Source organism: Panicum hallii, chromosome 2 (assembly GCF_002211085.1).
Source record: "Panicum hallii strain FIL2 chromosome 2, PHallii_v3.1, whole genome shotgun sequence".
NCBI lineage: Eukaryota > Viridiplantae > Streptophyta > Magnoliopsida > Poales > Poaceae > Panicum > Panicum hallii.
This window is the reverse complement of record NC_038043.1, coordinates 7,663,986-7,681,485: the sequence shown is the minus strand read 5'-3', so window position 1 is coordinate 7,681,485 and position 17,500 is coordinate 7,663,986. Positions and strand designations below refer to the sequence as shown.

The 17,500-nt window shown below is 47.3% G+C and overlaps 1 protein-coding gene across 1 annotated transcript; it reads right to left on the bottom strand.

Moving 5' to 3' along the window:
• Positions 1 to 1,439: 1,439 nt before the first annotated feature.
• LOC112883562 (putative aldehyde oxidase-like protein) lies at positions 1,440 to 13,986 on the bottom strand. Its single transcript, XM_025948875.1, has 10 exons — positions 13,667 to 13,986; positions 6,628 to 8,289; positions 6,270 to 6,529; positions 5,960 to 6,169; positions 4,800 to 5,018; positions 3,197 to 4,162; positions 3,025 to 3,120; positions 2,820 to 2,918; positions 2,042 to 2,231; positions 1,440 to 1,961 (listed from the first exon to the last, which is right to left on the bottom strand). The coding sequence occupies exons 1-10, from the start codon at positions 13,812 to 13,814 to the stop codon at positions 1,729 to 1,731; spliced, it is 4,083 nt and encodes a 1,360-aa protein (XP_025804660.1). The 5' UTR covers positions 13,815 to 13,986; the 3' UTR covers positions 1,440 to 1,728.
• Between the last annotated feature and the right edge of the window lie 3,514 nt (positions 13,987 to 17,500).

The window sequence follows — 17,500 nt, the reverse complement described above, 5'->3', positions numbered from 1 at the left end:
GACCGCGAGTTGCCGTCGCCCCTGCCCTCCGCCCCTCCCGGCTCCTGCTCCCGATTCCCCAATCCCCGCAACCCTAGGATGCGGCGCGCGGCACGGCGACCGGCGACCAGGCGCACCGGCGCAGGGGAGCCGCGGAGGGGCCACGTGGCGCGGGCAACGGCTGCTCGCCTCCTCGGCGCCTCGACGGGCGCGCGGCGCGGCGGTCGGCGGCGAGGGCTGGCGACCAGGCGCAGGCGGCAGGGGCGCACCGGCGCATGGGAGCCGCGGAGGGGCCGCGGCGCGGGGGCAACGGCTGCTCGCCTGCTCGGCACCTCAGATGGAGCCTGACCGAGCTCCTTCCGATTGTAGGTCGTTGCTGGATGCTGCCGCTGTCGCGAGTATCGACGGCGTCATCGGTGGTGGACGATGGGGGCGGCTGGCTGCAGCAGTCTGCTCCTCGACCGGGTGGCGAAGTGAGGGACAGGGTGGCGCTGCGCGCAATTGCGTGAGATCGCCCGCGCTGGCCACTACGTGAATCGCTCGCCTTTTAGTAGTTGCCTTGCCGGCGGCGCCCTTTCCTGACGTTGTCGTAGCTTCTCCACATGCTCACCTCGTCCCGTCCCGCTTGTCAATTACCCACCTCTCCCGAGTACCTGAGCCCGCCCGAGCCTTTGACTCGGCGGATGGCTCCAGCGGGCGGGCGACTCGATCGAACAGCGGGACACGCGTCGGCATCTGGGCGGTGTCGAGAATACTTTTTGCCCCCCATTTCGTTCATCCTCCTTGCCGCCGGGTGATCCGATTCTTCCAGACCCAAACGTGCGTGCGCGGCAATGCCGATGTTCGCCTGCCAGTAACTCCTGCGCCGCGCGCGACGCCGTCGTCTCGCCTGCCTGCCTGCCCTGCACGCCAACAGGCTGCGCCTGCTCTGCGACGCCGCCATGCACGGGTCCGCCGCCGCCGCCGCGGGGCACCACCCGCGCGCCCCGCTCTGCGACACCGGCGTCGTCGCGCGCGCTCCGCGACGGGTGCGCCGGCCGCGTCGCTCCCGCCGGCGCCCGGCGCCCGGCGCCCTCGTCGTCCCCCAGTACGCCGGCTGCACCGCGGCCGCCGAGTTGGCGCGCCCCAGAGCCGTCGAGGCGCCGCAGCAGCCGCGCCCAGGAGGACTTCGAGGCCTTGGTGCGCCGGCGGCGGCGCCTGGAGGCCGCCACGCGCCCGAATCCACCGGCCGCAAGCCGCCTGCTTGAATCGCCGCCGTCCCTGCCGGCTGCCGGAATCGCGTGATGCGAAACAGAACTATGACATGGAACGCCATGCAACACATAAGTGGTGGTTTGAAGCTTGGCATGGCTGTTAACACATATTGTACCTGCACAACCCTGCCAGCCCGTGTCATTATATTGCTCTCATGAGTTATGAAATGCTCGTTCAAATAAAATGTGTATGACTCCAGCTTTCACTTTGTTTAACCAAGTTAGCAGGAGAGTGCTTAATAAAATTCATCAGCACTCGAACTTCATAACAATTAAATTACACAAATACAACCACTTCCTGCAGCTTTGATAAGGATATACGAATATAGATGTTTGAATTCCAGATAGTATGGAGGCACAGCAGGCGCGGAACCTTGTACATTGTTCAAAGCATTCAAATATTCATGCCTATTTGACCCCCCTCTCTCTCTCTTTATTGTAACATAAGATAGGAAGAGACCACTCCTTTATATGCGCGATAAAACAGGAGCGTAGATTACGCCCCAGCTGCACGTTCATAGGCAGATAGACTTTCTAGGTACTTCTCCACGATATCAAAACCACATAGTTCTTTCACCAGTGTCATTGGCGCAGGGACATCCATCTGGAATTCCAGAGGTGAGCTTCCAGATCCAGTGCTGTTTGCAAACTCCTTTCTTGCTGCTCTAATAGCTTCTCTCAGTGCACAATGAACGGATGAGGCAGCAATCAAAGCAGGTTCACCAGAAGCTGGCAGAAACAGTAGAAATTAATATCTACCAAGTTTATGTCAACCTATGTTGCATTGAGGAAATCACCGAAGTGCCTACCTTTTGAAGAAAGCACGCGGTCCTTGTGGTATCCAGTGTTCAGAACCTCAGCATTAAACTGCTTTGGGATTATGTCGACGCTTGGGATCTTGTAGTCCCATGTGCTGTTGCTAATCATCAAGCCATCACTGTTCGTAACATATTCTTCGTATATGAAGAAGCCAATTCCCTGTATAAAGGAACCTTCAATCTGCAAGATAAATGCCACAGAATAAGATATCGTGCCATCATATCAATGTACTAGAGCCCAATAAGTATGTTGCAAAACCTAAGCAAGTATTTAGTTATAGTGATGTGTCCAAAGGATTAGCATGGCGCGCAACAGAACAACCTCTTGACTAGGGAAATGCCCAGATAGCAAAACAATGATTATGTCAGTTAGTTGAACATTGCTGTTAGCATGTCCATCATAGTTAGAAACATATGGTATTTGCAAATGTTGCAAAAACTGAATGCCACAACATTTGAAACATGCAACATTCACGAACTGCAACAATTCCAAACTACACCTGCAACAAATCGAAACAATGCTCACAAATAAAAATAAATAAATTTCCAGAACTTAACCCGTTTTCACTAGAAATATCACCGGACAAGTTAATTCTTTAATATACGTCAAATGATGAACAGAAAATGTGATGCATAATTCTCGTTAACTTACATTATGTTGCCTCATCCTGTCTTTAGCTTAAGACAGGGCATGTTCCATAAATCAATGAACTACGTCAAAAATTTAGAATTGGATAAAACAAGAAACAGAAAAGGATCAACTGCATACCTGGCCTAAGTCCACCGCAGGGTTCATGCTCTTTCCACAGTCATACACAAGATCACCCCTTAATATAGTAATTGCTCCTGTAAGAAGATCAATCTCCACCTGCACTTTTTCAGAATGAACAGAAAGAGTATCTCACCTATAAGACATCAAAACATGATTAAGCTGCATTGTTGTAAATGGCCTTTAAAAGAAAATTTTGTCGCACCTCACTTATACCAGCTCCATAGTTCAGGTACTGGTAAGAATCTTGGCCAGGTACCCAGTATGCACTCGCAGATAAATTAACATTTTCTTTAGAAGCCTGCTTGGGAACACTGTGTTATAGGGAGAAATAGTATAGTACACAGCATGAGGAAAACTTGAGGGGAAAAACTTACCTGAGAAATCAAAGTATCCCATGAGACATTTTCGGATTGCTGCTGCAGCCTATCCAAGACTGGCTTTAATCTGCCAATCAGCATATCGCACGCCTGCAGGGTTGCGGCGCAACTAGATTCAGATCCAGTGCTACCAGCAGTAAGTCCGCCTTGTATTAAGTTCAAAGTGTCAGCCTGTAGAACACGCACTCTCTCAAGAAGATCTTCACCCCCATTTGGCCACAATTGTCCTAGAGCAAAGGCCGTCATCTGCTGTACTTTAGTCCACAGTCCTTGCCCGATTTCAATTCCTCCAACCTCCACCACTATGGAGCCATCATCAAGCACAGAAACCCGTCCTGGAGCTGGCTTTTGTTCAGCTCTGAAAATGAGGGGCACACAAGAGATGCCACGTTTCCGCCACTTGTTGCTACTGTTAAACTGCTTTATGGATTCAGCTCGATCAAGGTAGCTTGAAGTTGAGACCAATCTATCAAAAATAGAATGTAATGTGTATGTAGAAGCTTCGCCTGCACTTTCTGGGTAGAACAGCTGAAGAGTATCATAGGTGTGAAAATTCTTTTCCCTCACGCTGATAGCATCAACTGAAAGCACGGATGCGACATGTCCAATTATTGCATCAGCAATTAGAGAGCCTTGTGTATCTCCTGGAGCACGCATAACAGATTTAGACGTATTATTTGTTTTGCAGAGCTTGATGTCAAATGACAGAGCACCCCAGTTGTACTTCTTGACACTAGATATAATATTGAGTGGCATAATGGGGCTTGCATCTTCAGATATCCCAGCGTTAATTAATAAATCTAGATGCAAGGCTGTAATTTTCCCATCAGATTTGAATCCAACAGAATAATGAGCTTTCACTGGGTGCCGACCACCAATCATAACCATATCAGTGTTGCGATTAAGGTACATTCGTACAGGACGTCGTAGCTTGTATGCACAAAGTGCAGCTGCCGTTGCGACCTACACAAGCATGTAACATAATAGTAAGAAACAGCTGGTAATATATTCTAGGTCTTTATTATTCAGGAGATCATTATTAGATTATCAGATGTAATCATCAAAGATGTGATTTATGTCAATTGGGCCGCATCTCCAGAAGGCACGTTTTGGGAGTTTGGATATGGACTGGGACTTCACAACTGCGGAGCCCAAAATAAATAGTCAAAGTTAGATGTGTTTGCTTGTTGGTACAAAAGCACAAAGAGAACTCTAAATGGCTTTCCATGAAAGCGTGAAGCCTACATAGCCAAATCTCATAGTTACAACTTATAACTATCAATACAACATTCATTGTCCAATAATCATTTGATCTTATGTTCATGTCTAGACATATGATACAACTAATAATGCAGTTAACGATGCGCCAAAGTATAAAACAGTATAATAAATATAGAAAATAATAGCATTGTCAACTGTACAACATATATAAACACTTTGAAAGCACTAGTCCTGGTCTAAACAATCACAGGCCTCAAAAGTTCAAAAAGACACAGAAGAACAATAATTTCTCTTTCAGAGTAAAATTTTATGTTATTTAGCTTTTGGAAAAAAAGATTTGAAATTATTAGAGTAATGATCAAGTTTTTCTGATTCTCACTTGGAATGATCTGAATGCCTTTCCTCCAAAACCTCCTCCAACCCTTCTTGTAATGACACGCACATTACTGAATGGAATGCCCAGGCACCTTGCTATGACACGTTGCGCAAACTCAGGGTACTGCGATGAACTGTAGACTACCAAGGTATTATCCTCATCTGGAATTGCTAGTGCTGTCTGTGTTTCCATGTAGAAGTAGTACTCAGAGGCAAATTTTACCTGCAGTCATCAAAATCGTATGAGATGCGGTATGCTCTCCTAGCTTCCATGAAAAGCAAGGTATGATTGGTACAAGAGAAAGGTACAGTGATGGTATATAATTTAGAGAAAATTGCATTGCTTCAATTTTGAAGCTCCATATTCATAAATCCCTTCTCTCTTAATACAAAGATACGCAGCTCTCCTGCGTGTTCGAGAAAAAAAAATTCATAAATCCCTCCATCATTGACACTTAAGAATCCATGCGGTGAAATATCCCAATTTTTTAATGTGTATGTTTCAAATCATCAAAGTTCGATATAAAAAATGTGTCATTAAAGTAGTTTTCGAACATTACTATTGTGATGCGAAGTTATCTACAGTAACAACCGAGGGCACATCTCAAGACAAACCATCAGGTAAGAAAGAACTTTGGAGAGTACCGTAAGGGGGAGGGTGTCTATTAGTGTTGCAACTACAGTTTGCAGATTCAAGGAAAAAATAGTTGCAAAGCAGTACATATACCACAATAGTTTTAGTTACTAATTTAGCAACAAGTACAATTCTACACCTAAAGGTGTAGCTACACCCATCCAGATCATCAAATAGAAGACTGAGATTTACTGAATGTTGTTAGTAATGGTTACTGATAATAATCACAGAGCACCATTACCACAGTGATTCAGTAATCCTGAACTTTCGGTTAGGTAATGGTGTAGGATGTATTCTCATCACCTCAAGGGACTAACTCAACTTTTTCCTTCTCAAATGTAATAAGGTTTCTTGCTCTTTTGATACATTAATGCTACATTATGTATATGGTATGGTTCAAAGCAGACTCCACAAAGGATGAAATTTTAAAATTTTGGAGTGAACTGCATGCCATGATTTCCATTCATTTTTTAACTATGCAAGTGAAATTAAATTATTAAAAAGTCTGGAAGGTTGTTGAATTAAAATACTTCTGCTGCTGGAATCTTGTGATCAGCTTCTGCCATGCCCCTCGAGAAATCACCAACTTCTTTAGGAAAATATTTGGGGGGAACACTGAAGTAGCTACTGTTTTCCACAGCTTGGTCCACAGTTAAGATCGGTGGACTCAAATCTTTTGTGTCATATTCAATAATAACCTGCTTGGCTGCCATGTCAGCATACCTCTGCGTTTCTGCAATCTGGTAAAGGTAATATTTTAGCGACTTTTGTGTATGGTCAGTAATATACACAACTAATATTATAGAGTGGACACCAGTAATATCTGGCAGTGGGACCTACCACAATGCCAAGAGCTTGTCCAGCATACTCAGCAATTGGATCACCAAACAATGGCTCATCCCCAAATATGAAGGCCGATCCAATATTTTCTCCTCCACATGGAATATCCTTCGCAGTAATAACATCGATGATCTTCGCTGATGCTAAAGAAGATTTGAACTTAATACTCTTGACACAAGCAAGAGGTTGTGTGCTGTAAATAAATTCCCCATAGAGGCAATTCTTTGGAGCAGGAATATCATCCACATAAACTGCCTCCCCTGTGTTACATAGTACAAAGTTCAAATCTATCCCTGCAAGGTGATTTTGGAAAATATCCTGACAAAATTACTAAAACCATAATGATGTAAACACATACCGGAAGCTTGAAGTTCAACGGCATACTTCTTAATCGGCTCACCAACTGGTTTATAATCGTCGTTGGAAATTGTTTCTCGACGTGATGACAACGGCAGGTTACGTACATCATCTGTATCTGCTGAATTAGACCAGCCACTGGTCAGAGCTTTTCCGGGCTCTGGGATGCCTTTGGCAAGCGGAGATAGGAAACTAAAGAGAAACCCAACAGCTGCACTGACTCTATATTCAGGATGTGATGTTCCCTCCATTGGTACAATCGTTTCTCTGAGTAAGCGAACTGCTCCAAGTACAACCAATGCACTGAGTGATTTACCTGTTAGGAATTTCTCCACCTTCTTGGCTCGTATAGCATGTTCTGTCCCATACGCACCAAAAGCCAAGCGCAGATTACTCAATACAAGAGTATCTGATTGTTCATCCACAGAAGAAAGCCCCAAGAAAGCACAATTTACATATGAAACAGCATTGCCAAGAGGACGAGGTGCTGCTCGGTAAGTTTCAAATAACAAACTTGTTTCTCCTTGATAATCTGAAATCCAATGTGGAATAAATATGCTCAGGAGTAAAGTAGTAGGATCCAAAGGAGGCTGCTCTAGGAACTCTTCCAAAGTAATTTGCCTTCGTTCTGTAACAACCTGAAGACAAACGGTTGCGCCAGCACCGAGAAGTATGGTTGCAATATCTGAGGGAAATGGGTATTTTTGTGCCAAAATTATGTTTCCTCCAATGCTAGCTGTGTTGCGGACAAACGGGTTGGCAACTTTGCCCATGTGGTCAGCAAGTTTTCTGAAAACCACACTACCATTTGGAGAGGATATAGATTCACATTCTTGCTTAAGTATCTCAATGGTCCTAGAAATTGTTGTAGCTGCTCCAATTTCAAAGCCTGACTCCTTTTTTACAATATTTGAAAGTTCAGGAATGCCACTTATGTCAATATACTTATTGTAGAGGTCTTGATCCTTGTATCCTGGTATACCAGTACTAGTATTTGCAACAACCACTTTGACGGAGTCCCTAAATAAACAAGAGTTTATTAACTCATAATACTCTTTGATACTTCTCGGATGATACCAGCCCTCCCCAGAGGCTGCAATATAAACATCATTCCGATGCTCAAGAGAAGATTTTATCTCACATTTTAGGAAATCCGGGAAAGTGCAGACTCCACCACCAAGAGTGTAACTTGGCAATTCACTAACATCTGGATTCTTATCGCTTCTCTTCCAGAATATATTAAGGCCCAAATCCTCCAAGTCAACATCCGATGCAAAACTTTTGCAGGCATCAACAATTGGACGGTAACCAGTGCATCTACACATGTTGCCTGAGAAGGCCTTTTCTGCTTCAGATACTTTTAGTTTTGAGAACCCTTTTGGTGGTTCAGACCTCTTCGATTTGTCAGCATTGATAAGGGAGGTGAAAATAGACATGCACATGCCAGGGGTGCAGAAGCCACACTGAGAGGCATGAAACCCAGACATCCTTTCCTGAACAGCATGAAAGCCATCTTTGGTATTCCCCAGACCCTCAGTAGTGATAATTGAACAGAAATGTATACTGTAAAGAAGTGTTAGGCACGAACTTGCAGTAAATTCGGTCACTTCATCTGTCTCTGGGTTATACTTTGCTATGAGGACGACACAAGCCCCACACCCGCCTGCAATATAAATTATTGATAACATGTTAAATTAAATCTACCATCACACATGCGCAATGATTTATCCCAATTGGCAAATATTTCTATCCCAAGCCTCAATTAAACAAAAAGGCAATAAGATCGTCACACAAAAATGGTTGAGATGGACCAAATTAATTCAGTTTACAAAACAATCATTTTGAGAATTCAATGCCTATTCTATTATCCCATTTTAGGAACTCTCACAGATACTTGTTACATGACTTGAAAAGTAAGGAGCGTTGCAGTTATGCAAATACAAGGACCTGCATGATTCTGTTGCAAAAGAGATACTCTTTAACATACTTCGAACATTGCATTTTAGAGGGATAACCCAGGATGAGACTTGCCCATCGATAACCTGGAAGATGACTCGCTTTCTAGATGCAACACCTATATTGAGGGCATCCTGAAGTTTACTCCACTAATTTATTTTTATATAGGCCCACTAACATTTCTGATCCATGTCTCGAAATGTAGAGCTGAACGGAATCGGAAATCGTACTACAATACTGCATTGTGTCGTTATAGGTGTCACCGGTGGATTCGAAGGCAAGCGCAAACAAAAGGCGGCACCTGAAGACGAACGCACCGGAGGAGGTCCCCTGTGCCCCACTGCAAGCAGGGGAGGGGCAGCGGAGGTGGTGTCCCTGAGCGGCATGGGGAGGAGGTCGCAGCGCGCACGGCCCCGTCTCACCGGCTACGAAGGCCCCCCTCATTGCGGTGGCGCCGCGACCCACTCCTTCCGGCTACCGCCACCCGCCCGCCCACCCGCCCCTGGTCGAGCTAGACCCGGCCGGCCGGCGCGAGCTAATCTCGTGGCCGCTGCCCGCATTGCTGGAAGCGCATTCCGCGGCCACCCCCACCCTCGCGCCATGAATAATGGACAGTCCCTTGCCGCCGGACTTCCGCGAAGCGAGGCGGAGGGATGGCGTGGCGGGCACCGCGGCAGGAGGAAGAGGGTGCTCGGAAGCTGTTCGACGAAACGCCTCAGCAGGTAGCATTTTCGGCCGAGGATCAAATTAGTCATTTGGCTCCGGTCAAGTCAAACCACTGTCGGGGTGGAAATGGAGGCTACCCCGTCGTTAAGGGGCGTGTTTGGCACAGCTGAAACTTGTTCTGAAGCTAATTGATGGCTAGCTGGTCAGAGAAGCAGCTTGTTAAAGAAGCAGCTGGTCACAGAAGTTAAATGTTTGGCAGACTGCTTATTGAATGGGCTGAAATCCTGTATGAAGTGAAAAATGACTGAAATACCCTTATTGTTTACTGAATACATGTATTTCTTATGTACCTATATATATTTATTTATTTTTATAACAGAATAACAATAAAATTATTAACAATACAAATATATCAAACAATTAAATCGTGGACTGTCAATCTTAGGCCGTACCCCTGTCTCTCTCGAACTCCCCTGTTCTTCTTCCCCAAACCTTCCAATTTCCTCTCTAATTTACCCTTCCTCTCAAATTCCCAAGCAAGTTCATAGCAATCGGTATCCAGAGCCTCTACCACCATCATATGTCCCCTAATTTTTTCCCCATTCGCTAGATTTTGGGCGCTCTGGCTCCCGCGCGCAAGCCTACGAAAGTTCAACTCCAAATGGCCAACTCCATTCGAGGGATTCGACCTCATCATGCAGCAGATCCTCGACAAGGTCACCGGCATCGAGGCGTGGAAGTCGTCGGCCACGGATTCCATGGACGCGCTGCTCTCCAAGGCGGAGGAGCGGGGGGCCTGGCGCGGGGGGCACGGCGCGGGGGGAGGGGGCGGCGCGGGCGGGGGCGGCGCGGGGGGCGCCGGCGGGGGGGCAGCGCCGGCCGGTGCGGGGGGTGGCGCAGGGGGTCACGGGCACGGGAGGTCGAGAGGATTGGATCGGGGGAAGAGACGGGAGGTCGGGAGGATAAGCTGGTCCGGAGCGGCTGCTGGAGGAAGCGCGATTTGACGGGCCGTCCGCAAGCGCTGCTGGGGCAAGCTGGACCAGAAGCGGACCGTTTAGCAACCTCGTGATTTAAAATTGTTCACAAGCTGGGCCAGAAGCGGAGCCAAACAGGGCCTATGACACTTTCAGCTAGTCTTAAGCTGTGCACAAGCCATCAGGATAGGGGGGGCATTTACTATTTGAGAGGTGCAATTAGCCCCTCTCACGTAGCGGCAAATTTCGTACCGCTCGCATTTGTTTTCTTTCAAATATATGTTAAATTTTATAAATTTTGATCACTACTTTGAGAAACGCTAAGATTTGCCAGCCATATGAAAAATAGAAGCAACATATATGTATGACGAGTGGATTGTTTTATACAGTGCCATCCATCTTTTTCAGAAGGAAGCAAGAAGAATGCAATAGTATATCGGCTACGACTTAGCCCTTGTCACCGTTAGAGAGGTAGTGAAAATTATAGGTAAACTGAATTCAGACAATTAAAATCATCTATCGTACAGAAAATTCCTTGACGACCTCATTTATAATAACTAGCATAACATATTGGGGTTTCTTCAAATAAATAGTACACACTGAATCGTCACTGGAAGAATATCTTTCCTAGCATGTTATTAGTCCCAAATTATTACGATCTTTTGAGGCTAGAAAAATATTTTTTAAAAAAATACAAGGCTGTACACATGGACGTCGCAAGCCGCAAGTTCCACCTATCAATGGCTATATATTAACTAATGACGACAGTAGGTTTTTCTTCTTCTTCTTGACTACCCTTTCCGGCCTCCTAATAACGTTGGTTTTAAATTAAAAAAAAGTGCGCCCCTTCCCACTTTAATCTGGACATATGTAAGATACCCTCTCATAATCAAATCACTTGTAATACAAATAGGCTAATCGCAAGGTGGGCGTACCCATCCAGTCGTCGTATCAAGCGACTGATTATATATAATCTGAGTCCACAAGCAGAATCACGCGTATACAGATCAACTTGCGTTATTATCATGTCGATCGTGCATATTTGTTGTATCTACAATCATGTTAGTGTCAACGGAGATGTATAGTTATTAATAAGCATGTATTTGGTTCTGGGACCAACTGGGTTGGATTGGCTCATGTGTTTTTTCATCGGGATGCATCATGCGAGAGCATGTATGCCAAACGTCGCTATAGGGAAATAATAAAATATGGTTTAATATGGTTTGGAAAGAGATCAGAATTGGAGAAAAGGTGTGAATAGCCGAAAAGGAGAGGGCATCTAATATAATGCAAACTTTAATTTCTCTACTTTTATCATTGGCTATATATATTATTGAAGCGTACAGCAGGTCTAGAATAATTTTCTTTTTCTGCATGTATGTATGTATGTATGTATGTATGTATGTATGTATGTATGTATGTATGTATGTATGTATGTATGTATGTATGTATGTATGTATGTTGGGTTGAATATTGGGGAGGCTCTATTTGCCACCTATCCATAATCTTCTCAACTAAGAACTAATCATGCATGGTACGGTCCACAACCATTGGTTTGAAAAATAAGCTAAGTAGCCACGATAGACCAGATGCATTTACATACATGTGAAAAATACGGGCCGGGTTGAATTGGCTCTAGACTATGAAACCGCAATGCTAGGTTTGCTACTTACCATCATTTTTTTTGGAGCCCATAATAAATTTCACTTGAGAGTTGGTTGGACGTACTAGACCCTACTACAGAAATCAAACCCGTGTCAAGTTGATGTACTGTGTTCCTAATAGTGAAAAATAAGCAGGCCCTAGCTATTTAATACAATAAAGGCGGTTTTCCTTTCTTCTTAATTACCATGAGAATTTGTGCAAATTTGTATGGATGCACTATACTAACAAATATATCCGTACGTTACTACGGATACTTTCAGAAAAAAAAAGATCACGTCTGCCTGCGTCTTTCCCCTTCTCATGTTGCTAAGATTCCATCTAGCTTGCTTGCTATTTACAAGAGAAACATAAGACAACCTTAATTCAGTATCGCACGATACTTCTATCCAAGATGAGCTATGTCCGCTTCCAATTCCGTATCAGATGAGAAATATAATGAACCAAATAAAGTTAATGGATCATGAAAAAGATCCTCTCTTTAGTCAATGCATTATATGCTAGCAAATATATCCGTGCATTGCTATAGGAAGCCATGTAAATATATTGATTAGCATATAAATATATATATATATTATACAATATATATATATATATTTTATAATAATATAGTATGTGTGAGGACTTCAGTTTTTTTATTTTACTACACAACCTTCTAATAGTCCCGGTTGCGAAACGTTATTTGTCCCGATTGGCACCGTGAATATGGGACAAGTTCCGGCCATAACCGGGACTAAAGGGTGTGCAAGCACAAAAAAAAATAATTAGCAACCATCACTGACCTAGCTATCTGCAAGATTTGAATCTAAAATCTCTTGCGTTATGCATAGCTTTTTTACCATCCCACGTACATAAGATATATGCCTCTTCATGGGATGTTTTTCCTTTAAACTAATCCGCGAAGGATTTTCTAGCCCCGGTTGATAATGCTCGCTCCGTGCAATTATCAAGTACAATGGAATATATGCGCCCACGCACACGTCATCCATCGATCTATAGCGTGCGTGTAGTGGCTGGCTGGGGTACACATCCGATCCAGCGAAGACGATCACGGGCGTTGAATCAGGGATGAAGGAGGACGCTGGAGCGTGCAAGCACGCAACACATTAAAGGCCGCCGTACCGGCAGAGCCGTGAGCTAGCAAGCTAGCGCCATCTCCGATCCCCGTCTCTCCGATCTCTCTCGATCGCGTATATCTAGTTGGTTGCCATCACGTACGGCTAGCTATATTGCTATAGCTTCCAGCTGCAAGTAGCAGAGTAGCAGTACGTACACCGTTGCAGCTGCAACACAGCGCGGCACACCACCGCACACGGTACGACCGTATGTACCTTTATTTCTTCTTCCGAGTACGTACAGCATGTGACAACGAAGTCCAGAAAAGAAAAAGTTCCCATTTTGGGGGAAAAAAATATAATGCTGCTAGCTCCAGCTAAATTCAATAGGTACTTTTTTTTTCTGCCGTCGCATGCAATCCCAATTATTATTATAGATAGACTTAATTTGCAACCAGTACTGATGAACGATCTCTTATTATCACTGCCGTAATACTGATTGTATGATTTGAGTTGGAGACCCACAACCCGATCGATTTCAAACCTGTGATTTAAATTTGCACCCGTGATGGCGCGCCAATAAGCTAAACTAGCTAGCCTGTTAATCAGCGGCTCTGCAGATGTTACATGCACGTGGACCGACCACTGTGCGTGCACGCGGCGACCGGAGGCACAGTACGATGCAGCCAGGGCCATGCCAGAAACATCTGCACAGACACGTACGTACCTTCGCCGCAGCCGATCTTGGTGCCCTTGAACGGCGTCCGCGTGCGGATGAACTCCACCAGCCTCGTCGACGGGTCCACGTCGCCGGCGGCCACCTCGTACCGCCGCCCGTTCAGGGCGAACACCAGCCTCTCCACCGCCGCCGCCATGGATCGATCGAGAGCTAGCTTAGCTTGACCCACCGCACCCTGCTGCACGTCGCCCTCTGCACCACCGGCCGGCCGGCGCTGCTCGAGTAGCTAGCTAGCTCTTTCTCGTCCAACAGCAAGCACATGCTGCGGCCTGATTAAGCTGTGGTACGGTACTACCCTGTGCTAGCTTCTGCAGGAGAATGGGCGAGGCTATATATGCGAGGCGAGGCGGACGGACGGACGTGTTCGGTTGCGTGACGCCGCCGGGTGCCTGCCTGGCTGGGATCGGATCGGATCGGCCGACGTCGTCGCACCGCCCGCCTGGCGCGCGCCGGCCGCGCGCGACGTCGACGTCGACGACGACGGCGACGGCGACGGCGAACGGTGCAATAGCGACGGCGACTGCGAGCAGTGCACTAGCGACGGCGATGGCTTTGTGTAATTCCTATTGAGCGAGTGGATGATGGGTAGAGCAGCGCGATGATCGATGCCGATCGGAACGGTAGGTGCAAGAGCTAGCGCACGTGAGATATGATCGTGCAATGCAAGGGTGCAAGACTGCAAGCTAGCCGTACCGTACGTGTGTAGCATGTCAGCGCCTCTCTTTGACAACCGATCGATGAGGAAATTAAAGGCCGTGAATCGTACACGACCCTACTCACCAGCTCGCTCGATTTTTTTTTCTTTTTCCTTCACCGGTTGGTATCTCCGAGACGGCGATGAAATGGCCAACCGAAAGGAGCTGGCCTGGCCACTGATTCCTTCACTGTTTTGGGGTAAGCGTGTGGTACACGTTCATAAAAAATGTGGCGGTTTATGGTATGTGCATATGTTGATGTACAGTGCGATCGCGATTAGGAAATAAATACTTTTCTCACCACGTGTTGTGTACCTTTATTCCAGACTCTCTCGTTGAATTTTGCTATGAACATTAATTAATCATATATATTCTAGTTAATACTACAGTGACATAAATAGACATTTACCTGCACCATTTGTGCTTGAAATATATGTCAAAATTTTTTATCAGATAATTATGAGTTAGTAGTGTTGCGGTACACCAGAATTAGTGATCAATAACTAATTACGTGGATTAGCGGCTGCTAATCGGAAGGGCATGTTCGAAGGGGCGCGTCCCTCCGAACAGACATCCTCGTGCCCCCTGGGCTGGTATAAACAATGCAATCAACGGAACATCCCTTTCACTTGCATTCTCTTCCACTTTTCCGTTCTCAACAAGCAGTACATAAATCTTTGTTCTCTCAGAAAATAAGATTAAAAAGAAATCAAAATTAACCTGATTGTTAATCTTCACCGCCCGATCTAGCTTGCTTGTTGGTGCATGCCCATGAGGTGCGTCCGGGTGCACGGATGAACATGAACTCCAGTATAGCCAGCCCGCGCGTGGACTCTTGCCGGCGGCCGTTGAAGGCGAGCACCGGCCGATCAACGACCGCCGCGGCCATGGATACCGTCGCCGCCGCTCCCAGCTTGGATCTACCGGCCGGTCCTGGGGGGATATGAAAGTGAGGCGGCGCCGGCGGCGCACCGCGCGCCGACCGTGACGTACGGCTGTGATGCATGGTTGTTGGTGGCCGGTGCAAAGGCTAGGCTTGCGAAGATCTTTTCAACGTTCACTTGTTTGACGATCAGGGAAAGTGCAATTGGTGTGTTGAACGATTGGTACACAGCTGCTCCCGTACTGTAATAAGTTATTGCGTGCAAGTGCTGCACATTGTGTGCGCGTGCCCTTGGCTACATGGCCGAAGCTATGTTACAGAGGTTGCGGGTGCCGATACACCAACAGGAAAATGAAAAAAAACAGTGATACAGTCTATTTTTTCACTATATATATATTCTTACAGCAAAACTCGATGCACTCACAAGGCAAGTGCATCCCTTTCGATTTGCTCTAGTTTCGGCACTGCTTGGCTGCATATTTCTCCTGATACGACTCCAGATCGGCCGGACGACGGCCTGTCAATCACTTCTCAAAACTTAGCAGTCTTCTTAACTAGTCCGTGGTGTGTGTCATCATCCAACCGATCGAAAGACGACGTACAGGCCAGTAGCTGGCGATCGGATGATCGTGATGGGAGCTGAGCATCGCAAGTCGTCGTCCCTCTCGACTCTAGATTGACCACATGCATGCATCGCACCACCCAACTGCTACCTCTGTACGTTCGCTATACATCAAAAAGACACCTCATCTCCCCATGAGAGTAGGAATGGCTACCCGTAACCCGTTCCAGCATTGCGCGCTTTATTTTGTTTGTTTTCCGTTTCTTTTCCCAAGAACATGCAAAAGAAAAATCTGAAGATCAGAACCGTGGCCGTGAGAGCTCTGATGCTCTCGCCTGATCACATCGCGCGTCAGCTCGCACCGCGGCACCGCGCGGCATTTCATAGCGGCCAGAGCACCCCAGTGATCAGGGAGGACCAGCAGCGCATCGGCAAAGCAATTCAGCAATCACCGTCTCGAATCATTGCGACATCTATCGCCCATCTGTCATTGCTCGGTGATCCCCCCGTCAGGTACGACAAGCCAACACTACTCCAACAACCAAACTCTCTGGACCCCTATTTTTCTCCTACTACTCTACTGAGAGTCACTTCTTTCAACATCTTTCTCAGCGAGTTGTGTGTGAGAGAGAGAGGAGAGAGCGAGCGAGCCAGCAGTGAGCACCGTCACCATCTCCGATCCCTTTGGCATTCCCAAAACGACTGCGAGCCGCCTGTGTGAGAGGTGAGCACTGCTAGACAAACTAGCATTAAGGCTCCCTTTGGTTCAGCTTCCAGTCTCAGATTCACGTTTCAAAAATCAGATTGCCAACCAAACGCTTCCGCCAAACGAATCGATTCCGGTGAATCTACCGATTCCGGCCAGTCTGAACTGAAATCGGGACGCAGGGCAGATTTCCCCGCTTCACAGCGGTATTTACCCGCACTGCCATCCGTTACGAACGATCGAATCGTTTTCTTTTGTTTCCCCGTGACCTTCTCTTTCCTCCTTATCCACGAGCCCCCCCCCCCCCCCCGCCGCAGGTGCTCCCGCCGCCCCCCCCCCCCCCCGACGCCCTCCCCGGCGCCCCCCGCCGGCCCCGCCGCGCCCCCCGCCACCCCCCAACGCACCGCCCGCTGCCCCCGACGCGGCCCCCGCCGCCCCCCCCCGCCGGCCGCGCCGCCCGCCCCCGACGCGCCCCCCACGGCCCCCGGCCCCCTCCCTACCGACGCCCACCGCCCCCGCCGCCCACCCCCCGCCGCCCGGCCTCCCGCCACACCCCCCCCCCCGACGCGCCCCCCGCCGCCCCAAACGCGCCCCCAACGCGCCGCGCGCCGCCGCCCGCCGCGCCGCCCCCCACCGCCCGCCCCCTGACGCGCCCCGCCGTGCCCCCCGCACAGCTGAACATCTAATTCTTGCGTCTCTGTTCTCTGTTCCCACTAGTTTTGGTGGCTAATTTGGAGTCAGTTGGCATCATTGCCCATGATTAATAGGTGAACATCTGATAGTTTAGTCCCATTCGTGCGTGTCTGTTCTCTGTTCCCCTTGTTCGAAGCATATTATGAGCGCATCTTATCTGTTCTCCTGCAGGCACGTCCTAGTAGTTAGCTAGTTTTGCGTCATCCATTCACTGCATCGAGGAAAGGTACTTGAATAAAAATGATTACAGAAATGCTCAACAATCTGGAATTGAGTGGGTCGA